At 44.4% G+C, this 14,487-nt stretch overlaps 2 protein-coding genes across 4 annotated transcripts; one reads left to right on the top strand and one right to left on the bottom strand.

Annotated features, from left to right (window-relative positions):
• The first annotated feature begins 6,824 nt into the window (after nucleotides 1-6,824).
• Nucleotides 6,825-10,050, top strand: LOC123045866 (uncharacterized CRM domain-containing protein At3g25440, chloroplastic). 2 transcript variants are annotated; one of them, XM_044469090.1, is made up of 4 exons: nucleotides 6,825-7,241; nucleotides 7,840-8,149; nucleotides 8,498-8,905; nucleotides 9,311-10,050. In XM_044469090.1, the coding sequence occupies exons 1-4, from the start codon at nucleotides 7,093-7,095 to the stop codon at nucleotides 9,887-9,889; spliced, it is 1,446 nt and encodes a 481-aa protein (XP_044325025.1). In that variant the 5' UTR covers nucleotides 6,825-7,092; the 3' UTR covers nucleotides 9,890-10,050. The 2 variants fall into 2 exon arrangements, with proteins under 2 accessions (XP_044325025.1, XP_044325026.1); XM_044469091.1 differs by having other exon boundaries at nucleotides 6,827-7,241; nucleotides 7,856-8,149.
• Nucleotides 10,051-10,407: 357 nt separating this feature from the next.
• LOC123045867 (B-box zinc finger protein 24) lies at nucleotides 10,408-11,898 on the bottom strand. 2 transcript variants are annotated; one of them, XM_044469092.1, is made up of 2 exons: nucleotides 10,979-11,898; nucleotides 10,408-10,893 (listed from the first exon to the last, which is right to left on the bottom strand). In XM_044469092.1, exons 1-2 carry the CDS (start codon nucleotides 11,495-11,497, stop codon nucleotides 10,636-10,638), a joined length of 777 nt encoding a protein of 258 aa, XP_044325027.1. In that variant the 5' UTR covers nucleotides 11,498-11,898; the 3' UTR covers nucleotides 10,408-10,635. The 2 variants fall into 2 exon arrangements, with proteins under 2 accessions (XP_044325027.1, XP_044325028.1); XM_044469093.1 differs by having other exon boundaries at nucleotides 10,408-10,890; nucleotides 10,979-11,868.
• Between the last annotated feature and the right edge of the window lie 2,589 nt (nucleotides 11,899-14,487).

Here is a 14,487-nt window from a genome sequence, read left to right as displayed (position 1 = left end):
TCTACAGACTCAGAATGAAAAAAATAATCAATTTCGGAGTTTGTTGCAGAATTTAGAAGATCAATGTAGTGTTGCATTTTCACCTGTCGGCATGTTTAATAGTCCATTTTCTGATGTTTTGGTGACCTGATGTATTGATTCTTGAGGTGTGTGACCAAGTGATCATGCAGTATGTACTTTCATCTGTTTCTAAATAGATGGTGTTTTTGTACATAGTGAAGAAGCATTGCAAGACTCCATCAGAAAATGGACCCGCGGTAGACTGCATCCGCATCGGCGCATGGGCGATGCCGACATTGGACAGCGGCAGAGTGTGCAAAGTCTGCGCTTCTGACGGACCTTCACCACCAACTGCCATGCTCTCTACCATCCTTCTCGCTCCTCCCCATCTCTATGCCACAGCTCGCAGGCTAGCCCAACCTCTGCTGCCTTCCTTTCTGCCTCACCTCCCCTGAACTATCTGCGCCGGCGGGACCTTCTTTTGTGAGACAGGAACTTGGGCGTGGTTCAGTCTTTTTTGGGGGGCTCAGTTCAGTCTGTGGTATGGTTCAGTTTAATGAAAGAACGAAGATGACTTGCGTGACCCGCTCCTGTGTGAGATAGAAAATTGGGCTTGCAGTCTGGGATTGCAGAGTTGCAGTTCAGTTATGGTGTGGTTAAGTTGAGAGTAAAAGATTCTCTCAAATAAAAGTTGAGAGCAAAAGAAAGAAAAAGCAAAAGAGAGAGGATAAGAAATGTGTGCTAGAGAAAAAATCCTTCCATTTTTTTACTCCCCACTGCACCTGTGCTTTCATTAGCTGCGGTTTGGGACTATCCAAATTTTAAGTGTCATTCTCCTCTCCTATGTAGTACAATTTAGTGCTTCTGCCTACTTATGTAAAGATACAACTATTTCGGAGTTTCTGCCAAGTAAATAGAAGTGCGCTTTTCCTGACGGGCATTAGTATACTTCAGTTCTCTTTTTCGTGCCGAGTATACTTCAGTTCTACTAAAACATCCATCTTATTTGTATGCAAATATTTGTTATCATTCATGTTAGGGAGGGGGGGGGAGGTGCTTCATGCTGATGGTGTATATAAGATTGGCACAGATATGGACTTCAATGTCAGGTTTTGGTGAGTAGCCTGAGCTTCCTGTTTTCTCTACAGACTCAGAATGAAAAAAATAATCAATTTCAGAGTTTGTTGCAGAATTTAGAAGATCAATGTATTGTTGCATTTTCACCTGTCGGCATGTTTAATAGTCCATTTTCTGATGTTTTGGTGACCTGATGTATTGATTCTTGAGGTGTGTGACCAAGTGATCATGCAGTATGTACTTTCATCTGTTTCTAAATAGATGGTGTTTTTGTACATAGTGAAGAAGCATTGCAAGACTCCATCAGAAAATGGACCCGCGGTAGACTGCATCCGCATCGGCGCATGGGCGATGTCGACATTGGACAGTGGCAGAGTGTGCAAAGTCTGCGCTTCTGACGGACCTTCACCACCAACTGCCATGCTCTCTACCATCCTTCTCGCTCCTCCCCATCTCTATGCCACAGCTCGCAGGCTAGCCCAACCTCTGCTGCCTTCCTTTCTGCCTCACCTCCCCTGAACTATCTGCGCCGGCGGGACCTTCTTTTGTGAGACAGGAACTTGGGCGTGGTTCAGTCTTTTTTGGGGGGCTCAGTTCAGTCTGTGGTATGGTTCAGTTTAATGAAAGAACGAAGATGACTTGCGTGACCCGCTCCTGTGTGAGATAGAAAATTGGGCTTGCAGTCTGGGATTGCAGAGTTGCAGTTCAGTTATGGTGTGGTTAAGTTGAGAGTAAAAGATTCTCTCAAATAAAAGTTGAGAGCAAAAGAAAGAAAAAGCAAAAGAGAGAGGATAAGAAATGTGTGCTAGAGAAAAAATCCTTCCATTTTTTTTACTCCCCACTGCACCTGTGCTTTCATTAGCTGCGGTTTGGGACTATCCAAATTTTTAAGTGTCATTCTCCTCTCCTATGTAGTACAATTTAGTGCTTCTGCCTACTTATGTGAAGATACAACTATTTAGGAGTTTCTGCCAAGTAAATAGAAGTGCCCTTTTCCTGACGGGCATTAGTATACTTCAGTTCTCTTTTTCGTGCTGAGTATACTTCAGTTCTACTAAAACATCCATCTTATTTGTATGCAAATATTTGTTATCATTCATGTTAGGGAGGGGGGGAGGTGCTTCATGCTGATGGTGTATATAAGATTGGCACAGATATGGACTTCAATGTCAGGTTTTGGTGAGTAGCCTGAGCTTCCTGTTTTCTCTACAGACTCAGAATGAAAAAAATAATCAATTTCAGAGTTTGTTGCAGAATTTAGAAGATCAATGTATTGTTGCATTTTCACCTGTCGGCATGTTTAATAGTCCATTTTCTGATGTTTTGGTGACCTGATGTATTGATTCTTGAGGTGTGTGACCAAGTGATCATGCAGTATGTACTTTCATCTGTTTCTAAATAGATGGTGTTTTTGTACATAGTGAAGAAGCATTGCAAGACTCCATCAGAAAATGGACCCGCGGTAGACTGCATCCGCATCGGCGCATGGGCGATGTCGACATTGGACAGTGGCAGAGTGTGCAAAGTCTGCGCTTCTGACGGACCTTCACCACCAACTGCCATGCTCTCTACCATCCTTCTCGCTCCTCCCCATCTCTATGCCACAGCTCGCAGGCTAGCCCAACCTCTGCTGCCTTCCTTTCTGCCTCACCTCCCCTGAACTATCTGCGCCGGCGGGACCTTCTTTTGTGAGACAGGAACTTGGGCGTGGTTCAGTCTTTTTTGGGGGCTCAGTTCAGTTTGTGGTATGGTTCAGTTTAATGAAAGAACGAAGATGACTTGCGTGACCCGCTCCTGTGTGAGATAGAAAATTGGGCTTGCAGTCTGGGATTGCAGAGTTGCAGTTCAGTTATGGTGTGGTTAAGTTGAGAGTAAAAGATTCTCTCAAATAAAAGTTGAGAGCAAAAGAAAGAAAAAGCAAAAGAGAGAGGATAAGAAATGTGTGCTAGAGAAAAAATCCTTCCATTTTTTTTACTCCCCACTGCACCTGTGCTTTCATTAGCTGCGGTTTGGGACTATCCAAATTTTTAAGTGTCATTCTCCTCTCCTATGTAGTACAATTTAGTGCTTCTGCCTACTTATGTGAAGATACAACTATTTAGGAGTTTCTGCCAAGTAAATAGAAGTGCGCTTTTCCTGACGGGCATTAGTATACTTCAGTTCTCTTTTTCGTGCCGAGTATACTTCAGTTCTACTAAAACATCCATCTTATTTGTATGCAAATATTTGTTATCATTCATGTTAGGGAGGGGGGGGGAGGTGCTTCATGCTGATGGTGTATATAAGATTGGCACAGATATGGACTTCAATGTCAGGTTTTGGTCAGTAGCCTGAGCTTCCTGTTTTCTCTACAGACTCAGAATGAAAAAAATAATCAATTTCAGAGTTTGTTGCAGAATTTAGAAGATCAATGTATTGTTGCATTTTCACTTGTCGGCATGTTTAATAGTCCATTTTCTGATGTTTTGGTGACCTGATGTATTGATTCTTGAGGTGTGTGACCAAGTGATCATGAAGTATGTACTTTCATCTGTTTCTAAATAGATGGTGTTTTTGTACATAGTGAAGAAGCATTGCAAGACTCCATCAGAAAATGGACCCGCGGTAGACTGCATCCGCATCGGCGCATGGGCGATGTCGACATTGGACAGTGGCAGAGTGTGCAAAGTCTGCGCTTCTGACGGACCTTCACCACCAACTGCCATGCTCTCTACCATCCTTCTCGCTCCTCCCCATCTCTATGCCACAGCTCGCAGGCTAGCCCAACCTCTGCTGCCTTCCTTTCTGCCTCACCTCCCCTGAACTATCTGCGCCGGCGGGACCTTCTTTTGTGAGACAGGAACTTGGGCGTGGTTCAGTCTTTTTTGGGGGGCTCAGTTCAGTCTGTGGTATGGTTCAGTTTAATGAAAGAACGAAGATGACTTGCGTGACCCGCTCCTGTGTGAGATAGAAAATTGGGCTTGCAGTCTGGGATTGCAGAGTTGCAGTTCTGTTATGGTGTGGTTAAGTTGAGAGTAAAAGATTCTCTCAAATAAAAGTTGAGAGCAAAAGAAAGAAAAAGCAAAAGAGAGAGGATAAGAAATGTGTGCTAGAGAAAAAATCCTTCCATTTTTTTTACTCCCCACTGCACCTGTGCTTTCATTAGCTGCGGTTTGGGACTATCCAAATTTTTAAGTGTCATTCTCCTCTCCTATGTAGTACAATTTAGTGCTTTTGCCTACTTATGTAAAGATACAACTATTTAGGAGTTTCTGCCAAGTAAATAGAAGTCCGCTTTTCCTGACGGGCATTAGTATACTTCAGTTCTCTTTTTCGTGCCGAGTATACTTCAGTTCTACTAAAACATCCATCTTATTTGTATGCAAATATTTGTTATCATTCATGTTAGGGAGGGGGGGGGGGAGGTGCTTCATGCTGATGGTGTATATAAGATTGGCACAGATATGGACTTCAATGTCAGGTTTTGGTGAGTAGCCTGAGCTTCCTGTTTTCTCTACAGACTCAGAATGAAAAAAATAATCAATTTCAGAGTTTGTTGCAGAATTTAGAAGATCAATGTATTGTTGCATTTTCACCTGTCGGCATGTTTAATAGTCCATTTTCTGATGTTTTGGTGACCTGACAGGAACAATAAAAGTGTATACATATACTAAATTTAGAAGATCAATGTAGGAATTTATGATAAAAAACATAGATATTAAAAGTATACATACCTGACAGGAACAATAAAAGTGTATACATATACTAAATATGGTTCATAAAAATAAATATTTTTTGTGCTTACCTTTCATATACTAAGGGTATCACAATAAAACTGAGAGAAAAAATAAATATACTTGGTTGAAGAAGGTTTGTTTGCATGTTTTTTTCTCATCAAATATACACGGTAAATATCTATTGTTTTTTCTCATCTTAACATATGTTTTGTTTATATTAATTCCTAATATTTTTCATATAAAAAACAGTTAGTAGGACTTGAGAAGCGTCTGAAACTTGCATGGACATCACTTAGTTTGTTACATGAACATGTCGTTACTCTTTCTTTTTGTTATCAATTTTCATTGCAAAATGGACTTCAATTATTCAGTAATTGTATTTGTGTTATATTGTTTGTGCATGTGAAATTTAACATGTAACTCTTGCAAACTTTTTCAAGAGCTCGTGGCAACGCATGGGCACTCTACTAGTATCTTTAATTAGGGAGCTCCTAACCGGCGCCTTAAGCGCCGGTTCAGGAAGCTGGCGCTCACAACCGCGCCTGCTGGGCCGGCCCACGGCACGCCTTCTATACCGTAAAAAAGATCCCATCTATACCACAAAAAAATCCACTAAAAAGTGTTGCTCCCGTGAGGATTCGACCACGCGACCTCCAGTACATGTTCAAGTCGACTAATCACTACAACAACCAATCAATCATGTGTATTTTCAACGCTCATGTATTAAATATAATTAAAGTCGCGCTATTTATTGCGCACAGATTTTGGGAAACATAATTTTTCCGGACGAAATATGAAAATTCACAGATTTCAAAATAATCACGAATTGAAAAGGTTAACGAACTAAAAAATCATTGATTTCTAAAAAGTTCACAAATTTCAAAAAAGTTCATCAATTTTTAAAAAATAGTTCATCAATATAAAAAAAGTTCATTCGAATTTGAAAATGTTCATCGAATTTGAAAAAAGTTCGTCGAAATCTATAAAAGGTTCATCGAAATCTAGAAAAAGTTCATTGAAATTGGAAAAAGTTCATGGAATTAAAAAAATGTATTTTTTGTTTTTTGTTCGTGATTTCAAAATGTGTTCATAGTTTCTCAAATTTATTCACTTTTTCAAATTTTGTTCACAATTTTAAATTGTTCAGTGTACATAAAAAATGTTCAATGGGTATTTAAATGGTTTTTAAGCGCATATCACAAAATTGTTCAATGTGTAGTTAAAAATTGTTCATATTATATTACAAAAATGTTCAATGTATAAAAGTTGTTCATCTTATATCAAAATAATGTATAAATATGTTTTAAATTATTTCAATGTATATCACAAAAATGTTCGCTGTGTAGTTAAAAATTGTTCATCGTACACTGAAAAAAATGTTCAGTGTATATTTGAAAATCGCTCATCGTTTATAATTTTTTGTTCAGGTTCTCAATAATTGTTCACGTTTTAAAAAAATCATGGAATTTGAAAATTTTTGATCGAATTTTAAAAAAAGTTCATCGATTTAATAAAGGTTCATCAAATTTGAATAAAAAAATGCACATTTACGAAAAAAAAGAAAAAGGAATAAAGAGAAGAAAAATGAGAAAAGAGCAGGAAAAGGAGAAAAAATCTCGCGACCTGAAGAAACAATAAAATAGGGAAAAGAGGTTTGTGAACAGCAAGTTGTTCTTTCCTAGTGGTAACTGCGCTGATGTCTAAACGAAACATCCCAAGTTCGAACCACCGCTCTCATGCTTTTTTAATTGATGCAGTTTTAACAGAAAAAGAAGAAATGGGCCGGCCCAGCCTGGCGCGGCGGGTATGCGCCCGTTTGCGTGCAGCAAAGAAACGGGCGCAACGGGCGCCGTTTAGGATTTGCTCTTTAATTAATATAGATTGCTTTTCACTGTAAAAAAAAAGTGCTCCAAGCTTAGCTCACGTACAACCATGCGTTTTTTTTTGAGAGGTACGTACAACCATGCGTGAACTGACCCATACAAACCTCCTAGTCCAGTGGCCCGTCCGCTTCGTTTCTCCGCTTCATCTCGCCCATGCGGCAAAGCGGAGCTTTCGGCGGCCCACGCTAGCGAGGCGTCGTCCCCGTTCTTCTTCCCCGCAGGATCAGTGCCCACTCGCCGAGTCGCCATTCACCACGCCCGCATGCGTACCGGAACAGCGCCTCAGCTACCGCGCGCGCCACGCCGGCTCTCCACCTGAGTCGGCCCGTGCGCTACCCCAGAGGCCCCGAACCATCCACCCAAGCACGCGCGCACAGGCTCTCTCGAACTCTCGCCGTACGGTGCTACGGGCGCGCATGGCCAGCCGACTCCTCTCGCTCCGGCAGGCCACAAGGAGGTGGCGCTTCCGGCCTTCACCATCTCCGCCCCATTGCCCCTCGTCCGGTAGCGTAGATGCGACGGCGCTTTCCCGCGGAACAATGAAGCTCAGCGCACCACCTCCGCCGTAAGACACAAAATCTGTCGATCCCTTTCTTGCCCGCTGATTCTTATCCTAAGTTGTCAATGAGGCTTAGTGAGTGGTTCTCGGGAGGTTTTGGTGACCAGGGCCTCGGGCTTGTGCTTTGAAATATTGATTGATGCAGTAGGTTTGCTCCGAAACAATAGCGACTTTGAAGTGTTCGATGAAATGCCAAAAAGGTGAAGTGTCAGCGCAATTCACTGCTTTCATCTATGCTATGCTTTTGCCTTTTTGGTTTAGTGTATTTGTGTGTGCACGCAAGCTGACGAACACGTCGAGCTCTTGAGTGTGGTTCTCGCTAGGCAAATACTCCCTCCATTTTTATTTACTCCGCATATTAGGTTTGAGCGAACTCAAACTTTAGAGAATTTACAATAACAAATCTATATGATGTGACAATATGTTCAATTATGAATCCAATGGTATTGATTCGGTGGTGTGTATGTTAATATATTATTCTACAAACTTGTTGAAACTTTATAAAGTTTGACTTTAGACAAACCTAATATGCGGAGTAAATAAAAACAGAGAGAGTGCAATAATGTAACAGTTCTGTTATTTCAGAGTTCTGATGCTGTTGTAGTTATACTTTTCACAAGGTTTTTGACCAAGACGACAGGTTCTTCAGTTGGCCACAAAGTTATAACCTTCAAACATGCCGTCCTGTCCATACCAGTCTACCTGTTGATAGTCAAAACCAAGATATGGCAACGGGTCCACAAAATACTGGGGCCATGGTATCCGTTGATGATTCTGACAAACCAAAAGCGAAGAGGAAAAAACTTAAAGGAAAGAGGGCCGTAACAAGGTTTTTGAAATCGTTGAGATGGAAAAAGGAAAGGGAATTTCAGAGAATGACCGCTGAGGAGAAGATTTTGAAAAAATTGAAGCTAGTAAGTTGTTATAGACTTGTCTCTTCATGAAGATTTTTTTCAAGCATAAAAGAATGATCTGTGTCAGAAAAAAAAGCATAAAAGAATGAAGTTTGCTTGACTTTCACTTGACATAACATGATTTTCTAATACTGCTGGTCAGTATTGTCATGTGAGGTATATTACTGCAAGCTGAATTTCCACCCTTGAGGTGGGCTATCTTATTAGATTTTTAAATCTATGTTTTTGATGTTGCTCTCACATTACGATGAATCTACATGTTTCTTCTCTATGCACTCTGTTGTGAAAATTTACTTGTAAATATATTGTTATACGGTTGGTTTTTTCTTATATATTCTTCACTTAAAGGCTCGAAGGAAGGAAGAACGACTTCTTGCAGCTTTGAAGAAAATTGAGCCAAATGATCCTTCAGAACCCACACATGATCCTGAGGTTCTTACACCTGAAGAACACTTCTACTTCCTCAAGATGGGCCAAAAAAGTAAAAATTATGTGCCTGTTGGAAGACGTGGAATTTACCAGGGAGTGATCTTGAACATGCATTTGCACTGGAAAAAGCACCAAACCCTACAGGTAATTGTGAAGACATTCACACCAGAGGAGGTTAAGGAAATTGCCTCAGAGTTAGCAATTCTAAGTGGTGGTATTGTGCTCAGCATTGAAGAAGGAAATACAATTATTATGTACAGAGGGAAAAACTATGCACAGCCACCACCCGAGATAATGTCACCAAAGGTTGCACTTCCTAGAAAGAAGGTATGTTCTATCTCTGCTATCATGGTCAAGATATCAATGTATGAATTGTGAAGCGAGGTTATAAAAACACGCACAAAAACTAGTAACAGACCAGCTTCAAGATTTCCAAGCAAGAGAAGCTCAGTAAGATCCTCCTGATTTATGCAGAAGCCTTAATAAGATACCAATTTATCATTCATCACCTAGGTTTAGAACATAACAACAAAAGGCATAGTCAGCCAATTATTTTCAGTTGGTAGGAATGGTGTTCTGTATTCTAGTCAGGAAGTCAGGATCAAATAGAATATACTCCAATATAAACAGGCATGCAGGATGAGAATGAATAAAGGATGACTAATAACACTGTCCTGTTATACCTTTTAGTGTCAGTGCCTTGCTTTCTCTAAATCTAGCATTTCTAATCAGGCACTGGACAAATCAAAATATAGAGATCGCCTCCGAGCTCTTAGGCGGTACATTCCCAGGCTTGAGCAGGAGCTTGAAGATCAGCACGCCCGGATGAAGTTAGTTGAAGTTATAGGACAAAGTGCGGCCAAAGACATTGCTTTTATTTCAGACTCTACAAACAGTGTGTCCGTGAATAAAGCTTCTTCTAGCTCAGTTCACAAGAGAACTGTATCCGAACTCCTGTCAGAAAATATAGAAAGGTCTGAGAAGTTGGAGGATGAAAATTCTGAGGTTGATGATGATTCAACTTCGGAGTCTATTGCATATTCAGAATCCGAGGATCTCTCTGACATGTTTGAGACAGATTCAGAGGAGCAAGCAGAAGATAGCAAGGAGCGTCCTTTGTATCTGGATAGGCTGGATAAGTTTCTCCCAGAAAAAAATGATAACGAAGCAGACGATTTTGAGGAGCATCTGCGGAAGATTGCTTCACTTTCTGATAAGGCAGATTCACCCGCAAAAGAACTGAAAATCTCCGAGCTTGATGAGATTGATAAAATATTCCTAAGAGCTAGTTCATTGCTGAAGAAAAGGTGACGGTCAAATTAATTTGTATACGATTTGCTTGAGTTTTTCTACCTAAACATTTATGTGCAGTTTACTGGGATCTTCCAAAAAGAATTGAGAAATACTGGTAAGTGGTCGCAGACTCTCAGACACTGAGCTGATTCATAAATCTTACTGAAGAGCATCCACCATTTTCGTGGCTTCATTTTCTTACTGCAATCTAGCAAGCTCATGTGATGTTGCATAATTGGTAACCTGAAATATCGCAATCAGATTATGGTGCGTGTTTACATGATTTTGTTTGCTTGGCGGCATGTGGTTCGTCAGTTGGTGTTAAGCTGTGGCCATCTTATGTACTTGTTGATTTCCTTTTTGTTCATTCGTTGTTTGTAGAAGAGTCATTATCACTGGTTGTTGTAAGTGCATGATTACAGTACTGTATGGCTGTAGTTCAAGCATGCTGTGCACGGTGATCTTCCCTATGCATTATGATCGCCTCTTGTTTACAGGCGGTTGAATGTAAAATCACAGTAAAAATTTGGAAGACAAAAGCCTCAAAAGTAGTACAGTACATGTTCTCAAAGTATTACACTGATAAACCATCTTGTTTCTGAAAGTATTTTTCCCGAATCGCCTTGCAGCTTCATATGTTCCACGGCAACTAAGCGATCGGCACAAAAGGATGGCAGAATCCCTTTGCATACATGCATACACACGTATTGGTTTACAACATACATCACACAAACTACGAACTATATATATTCAGTTCGAATATCTCATCCAAGATCGGGAACGATGAGGTAGTCCTCGTCGTCGTCCTCGGGCAGCTCCACCTTCGCCTTCTTGCTCTGGCGCGCACCGGCTGTCTTGTAGAAGCCAGCGTTGCTGGCCGGCTGCGGCGAGGCGAAGAGCTCGGGCACCTCTGCCGCGGTTCTGCCCCACTTTGGTGCCGGCGCCTGGTCGTCGTGGAACAGGTCGATGTCGGCGAACCACTCCAGCTCCTTGAACCCGAGAGGAGACGGAGAACCCTTCTGCTACAGCAAACACATGGAGACACGGTGAGATGTATCCATGGAGAACGGAGGGAGACAGTGGTACGTGATTTGCCTAGCCCCTTGCCTTGTCGCTGGACTCGTAGTCAGAGAACTGCAGGAGGTCCTCGACGGCCCAGCCGGACGGCATGAACGGCGACGACGGCACCTCCTGCGCCGCGGCCGAGACCGGCGCCGTCCTGGGGATGGCGGCGGTCGGCGGCGCCTTGGGCTTGGAGGGCGGCGGCGGCGGATGGCTGTCGGCGTGGGCGCTGCAGACGGAGCTGAAGCCGACGCGGATGCCGGTGGCGATGTAGCGCTGGTGGTTGGCGGAGAGCGTGCCCTGGACGTGGATGGAGTCGTCGCAGTCGCGGCAGAAGAGCGCCCTGTCGTCCACGCAGAAGACGAAGGCCGGCTTGTCCTGGCAGACGTCGCAACGCGGGAGCCCGGCGGCGGCGGCGTCCTCGAGCGGCAGGCGCTGGTGCTTGCTGGCCAGCTTGTTGGCGGCGTGGATCTGCACGTCGCAGCGCGCGCACAGCGCCGCCTCGTCCGCGCAGCACACCACCGTCGCCGCCGCGCCCTCGCACGCGTCGCACTGGATCCTCATGCCTTCTTCTCCGAGCTTGCTTGCTGGCTATGGTCGCTCGCTCTACACCTCAGCTCGGCTCAGGCTTCACGTGCGTGCGCCGATTAGCTGCTGGTCGAGAAATGATGAGAGACGGGAGTGGAGAGGCGACGGCGAGAAACGAGCGGCGTATAAATTTCTGCGACGTGCACGGGCGCGCACGCTGGAGCTTCGTGTGGACGAGAGAGGCTCTGCGGTTGGAGAGGCGACGGCTGGTCACTGATGAGCAGTGCCTCTCGTCGCCACCGGGAATTTGATTTGGCTTCGATTTTGGGTGGACGGGGACGGCGGGGCGGGGGGCCCGCGGAGACGGCGAAATCTCGCGGGAACTGAAGGCGGGGAGATTGTGCGGTGGCACTGAGCTGAGCTCCCCTCCCACTCCCAGTTGTCACGTTGCGGACTCGCGGCGTGCGAAGCAGGACTCCGAATGTGATGTGGGGAGATCTTTCTTTCGCTCGCGGTTTGGGCGGGCTCTCGTGCATGTGCTGTGCATGTACGAACGGGGAGACTCCAACGTCACGTCGCGCATCATGCACCGGTGTAATTGCTTGCTGTGGTACGTTCGTGATAACCGACTGTTAGGTGTGCTCTCGTACGATCGATCGAGAGGCTTGCAGGAAAAGCCGTGCTGCGTACGCTCAGAGGACGAACGTGAGGCACGAGTACAAACAGGAACGTACGTAGGTCATAGCCTCATAGGCGCACTGTGACAACGACCTCACTGGCCACTGGGTCTGGTCATTTAACTCGGCGCAGAGTTTGCTTAAATCTCACCTATTCATCGCAGGTTTAGCAGAGGTTTACCATGGACTAATGCGTTCCGTTCGTTGATATTCCTCGGCGGACACCGTTTGAGTTGGCGACACCTGTCTCTAGCTCGAGAACCTAACGGCGTCCGAGGTTGCATCCCCAGCCACATTTCGGGACGATATTTTGGGGCCAAGGAAGGTGAGGCGTGATGTGTCGTGTCTGCGCCGAACGTGCACTCAACACCAAACACGCGCCTAAGTTTCACGTCCAGTTCGTTTTCAAAGAGCGTCATGGACGTAACCGAAGGACATCATCGTCCATGGAGCGGAGACAAGGCCACCAAACAAACACCCTTTGCACGGAGCGCCGTGCTGGAGCAACCGAATGGCACAACGCACCCGAACCATGAAAGCAGGCAAGCGTCCTTCTCAAACTTTTCTCATGCTTCCATTTTTCTTCTAATTTTAAAATAAAGACACGGTCTAATTTTATTTTTTTTGGAGCACTCGAGGAATGTGAGCGCACAGAACGACAGATTCACGTTCACACCGAAGGCCCGGTCCGCCGACCGGTGAGTTCCTGTGCGCCATTCATAGCTCCTGGTGCTCATTTGTACATGCAGCAGCACTTTTTGGATCAATTTTTTTGAGACGCTTGGACCATTGAGTTACAGACCGATCAGCTGAATTCTCGAATTAAGGCCAATTGGAATTTTGCAGTGGATTTGATGGGTCCACTCAACATGTCACCCGTCTCGCCGCATTGATGAACAGAGGTTGACGCCGGGTACTAGCTTCGGCCACGGCCTCGCAGATGTCCGCACGGACAGGCTGTAATTTGGGCCCGGCGACGAGCGGAGAAGTCGAGAGCCATGTCATGTCGACGTTCGTGAGCTTCACACTGAAATACATATATCCAGACTTGTCGATGTGAAGGCACCTGAATACTTTGAGCCTCTCGTTTCAAAGTATCAGAGAAGTTCGACGAGCCTCGCCTCGTCCAGAATTTCCCAGGCTCGGATTCGTAACAACCGTCGTTTTTTTTTGAAAGGGCAAACAGTCGTTGTTGGGGCCATGTCGGCACAGTCCGTGGCTTCAGTTCGTTTCGGTGCCATGCAATTAACACGGAGCGCCGTTACGAAAATTAGACGTGTCCTCCAGTTGATTTGGACCTGTTTTTTTTTTAGATAGTCTACGAGGCCTTTTATTAATTGTGATCAATGTTTACATACACAAAAGAAAGATTATCAGGGTTGCCTAACCAAACATGACGGCCAACCCTCAACTTTAAAACATGCCTCGCTAGACTGTGAGCCTTGAAATTCGAGCTCCTAAATTCATGAACAAAACTACAAACTTCAAAGGAAGAACGATGCTCTATTATTTCATGTAGAATTGCTCCATAACTTGTCGGGTTCCTCTGTTTGATGTCATCCACCACTACCTTACAGTCCGATGCCACATGTAGTTTCTGCAAGTTTAGATCCTCAGCAAGGGCGAGAGCTTCACGAATTGATAAAGCTTCAAGAGTGGGAGGATCATGAACTCCCTTGAAAACTATGGCTGAAGCTCCCTGAAAAACGCCATTGTGATTACGGCGGATTGCTGCTGCTGCTCCTCGTCCTCTGTTTTGTGCCACCGCTGCATCAACGTTGATATTGAAAGCCATATCAGGAGGCTTGATCCACTGGCGCGGTCGAGGGGCGGATCGCCCAGGATCTTCCCTCCTAGGTTCCTCGAGGACTTTTCTGCGAGATAAAATTGAATGAATTGGTTAGTGTCTTGTGGACTCTAGAAAACGTCCTCATAGATCGCCTTCCGCCTCACTCTCCAGACCGCCCACAAAGTGACCACCATAAGCACAAAGTCCTGCTGTGAGAGCGTATCATGCAATGCAAATAGCCAGTTCCTTGCGTTTGGATCATTGTTCATGCTCATCTGCTCCACTAGACCCTCATCAGAAAGAGCCCATATGCACCTTGACATTGTGCAGTCTAGAAGTGCGTGTCTCCACAAATCATCCCTCCCACATAAGGTGCATACTTTTGTAGTTGACATATTTCTGTGGTGAAGGAGATCCATCGATGGAATCGACTGCCGTGCCAAATGCCATAGGAAGACCCTGAGCTTCGATGGCACTTTTATATGCCATATATCAGTCCATGCCTTATTGGTAGCTTCCAAAGAAGAAGCCCCCGAAATTTCCTCCAACCAATTCACCCG

Source organism: Triticum aestivum, chromosome 2B, assembly GCF_018294505.1.
Source record: "Triticum aestivum cultivar Chinese Spring chromosome 2B, IWGSC CS RefSeq v2.1, whole genome shotgun sequence".
NCBI classification, from domain to species: Eukaryota; Viridiplantae; Streptophyta; class Magnoliopsida; order Poales; family Poaceae; genus Triticum; species Triticum aestivum.
Note: the sequence above shows the minus strand (reverse complement) of the source record. Positions and strands in the feature narration are given on the sequence as shown.

What these genes read in the sequence shown, in the direction of transcription:
- LOC123045866 (XM_044469090.1), top strand. Translation starts at nt 7,093, where the DNA reads ATGGCCAGCCGACTCCTCTCGCTCCGGCAGGCCACAAGGAGGTGGCGC. An exon ending in CTCAGCGCACCACCTCCGCC is followed by an intron (nt 7,242 to 7,839) that starts GTAAGACACAAA and finishes ATGCTGTTGTAG; the next exon opens with TTATACTTTTCACAAGGTTT. An exon ending in TTGCACTTCCTAGAAAGAAG is followed by an intron (nt 8,906 to 9,310) that starts GTATGTTCTATC and finishes ATTTCTAATCAG; the next exon opens with GCACTGGACAAATCAAAATA.
- LOC123045867 (XM_044469092.1), bottom strand. Translation starts at nt 11,497, where the DNA reads ATGAGGATCCAGTGCGACGCGTGCGAGGGCGCGGCGGCGACGGTGGTG. An exon ending in ACTACGAGTCCAGCGACAAG is followed by an intron (nt 10,894 to 10,978) that starts GCAAGGGGCTAG and finishes TGTTTGCTGTAG; the next exon opens with CAGAAGGGTTCTCCGTCTCC.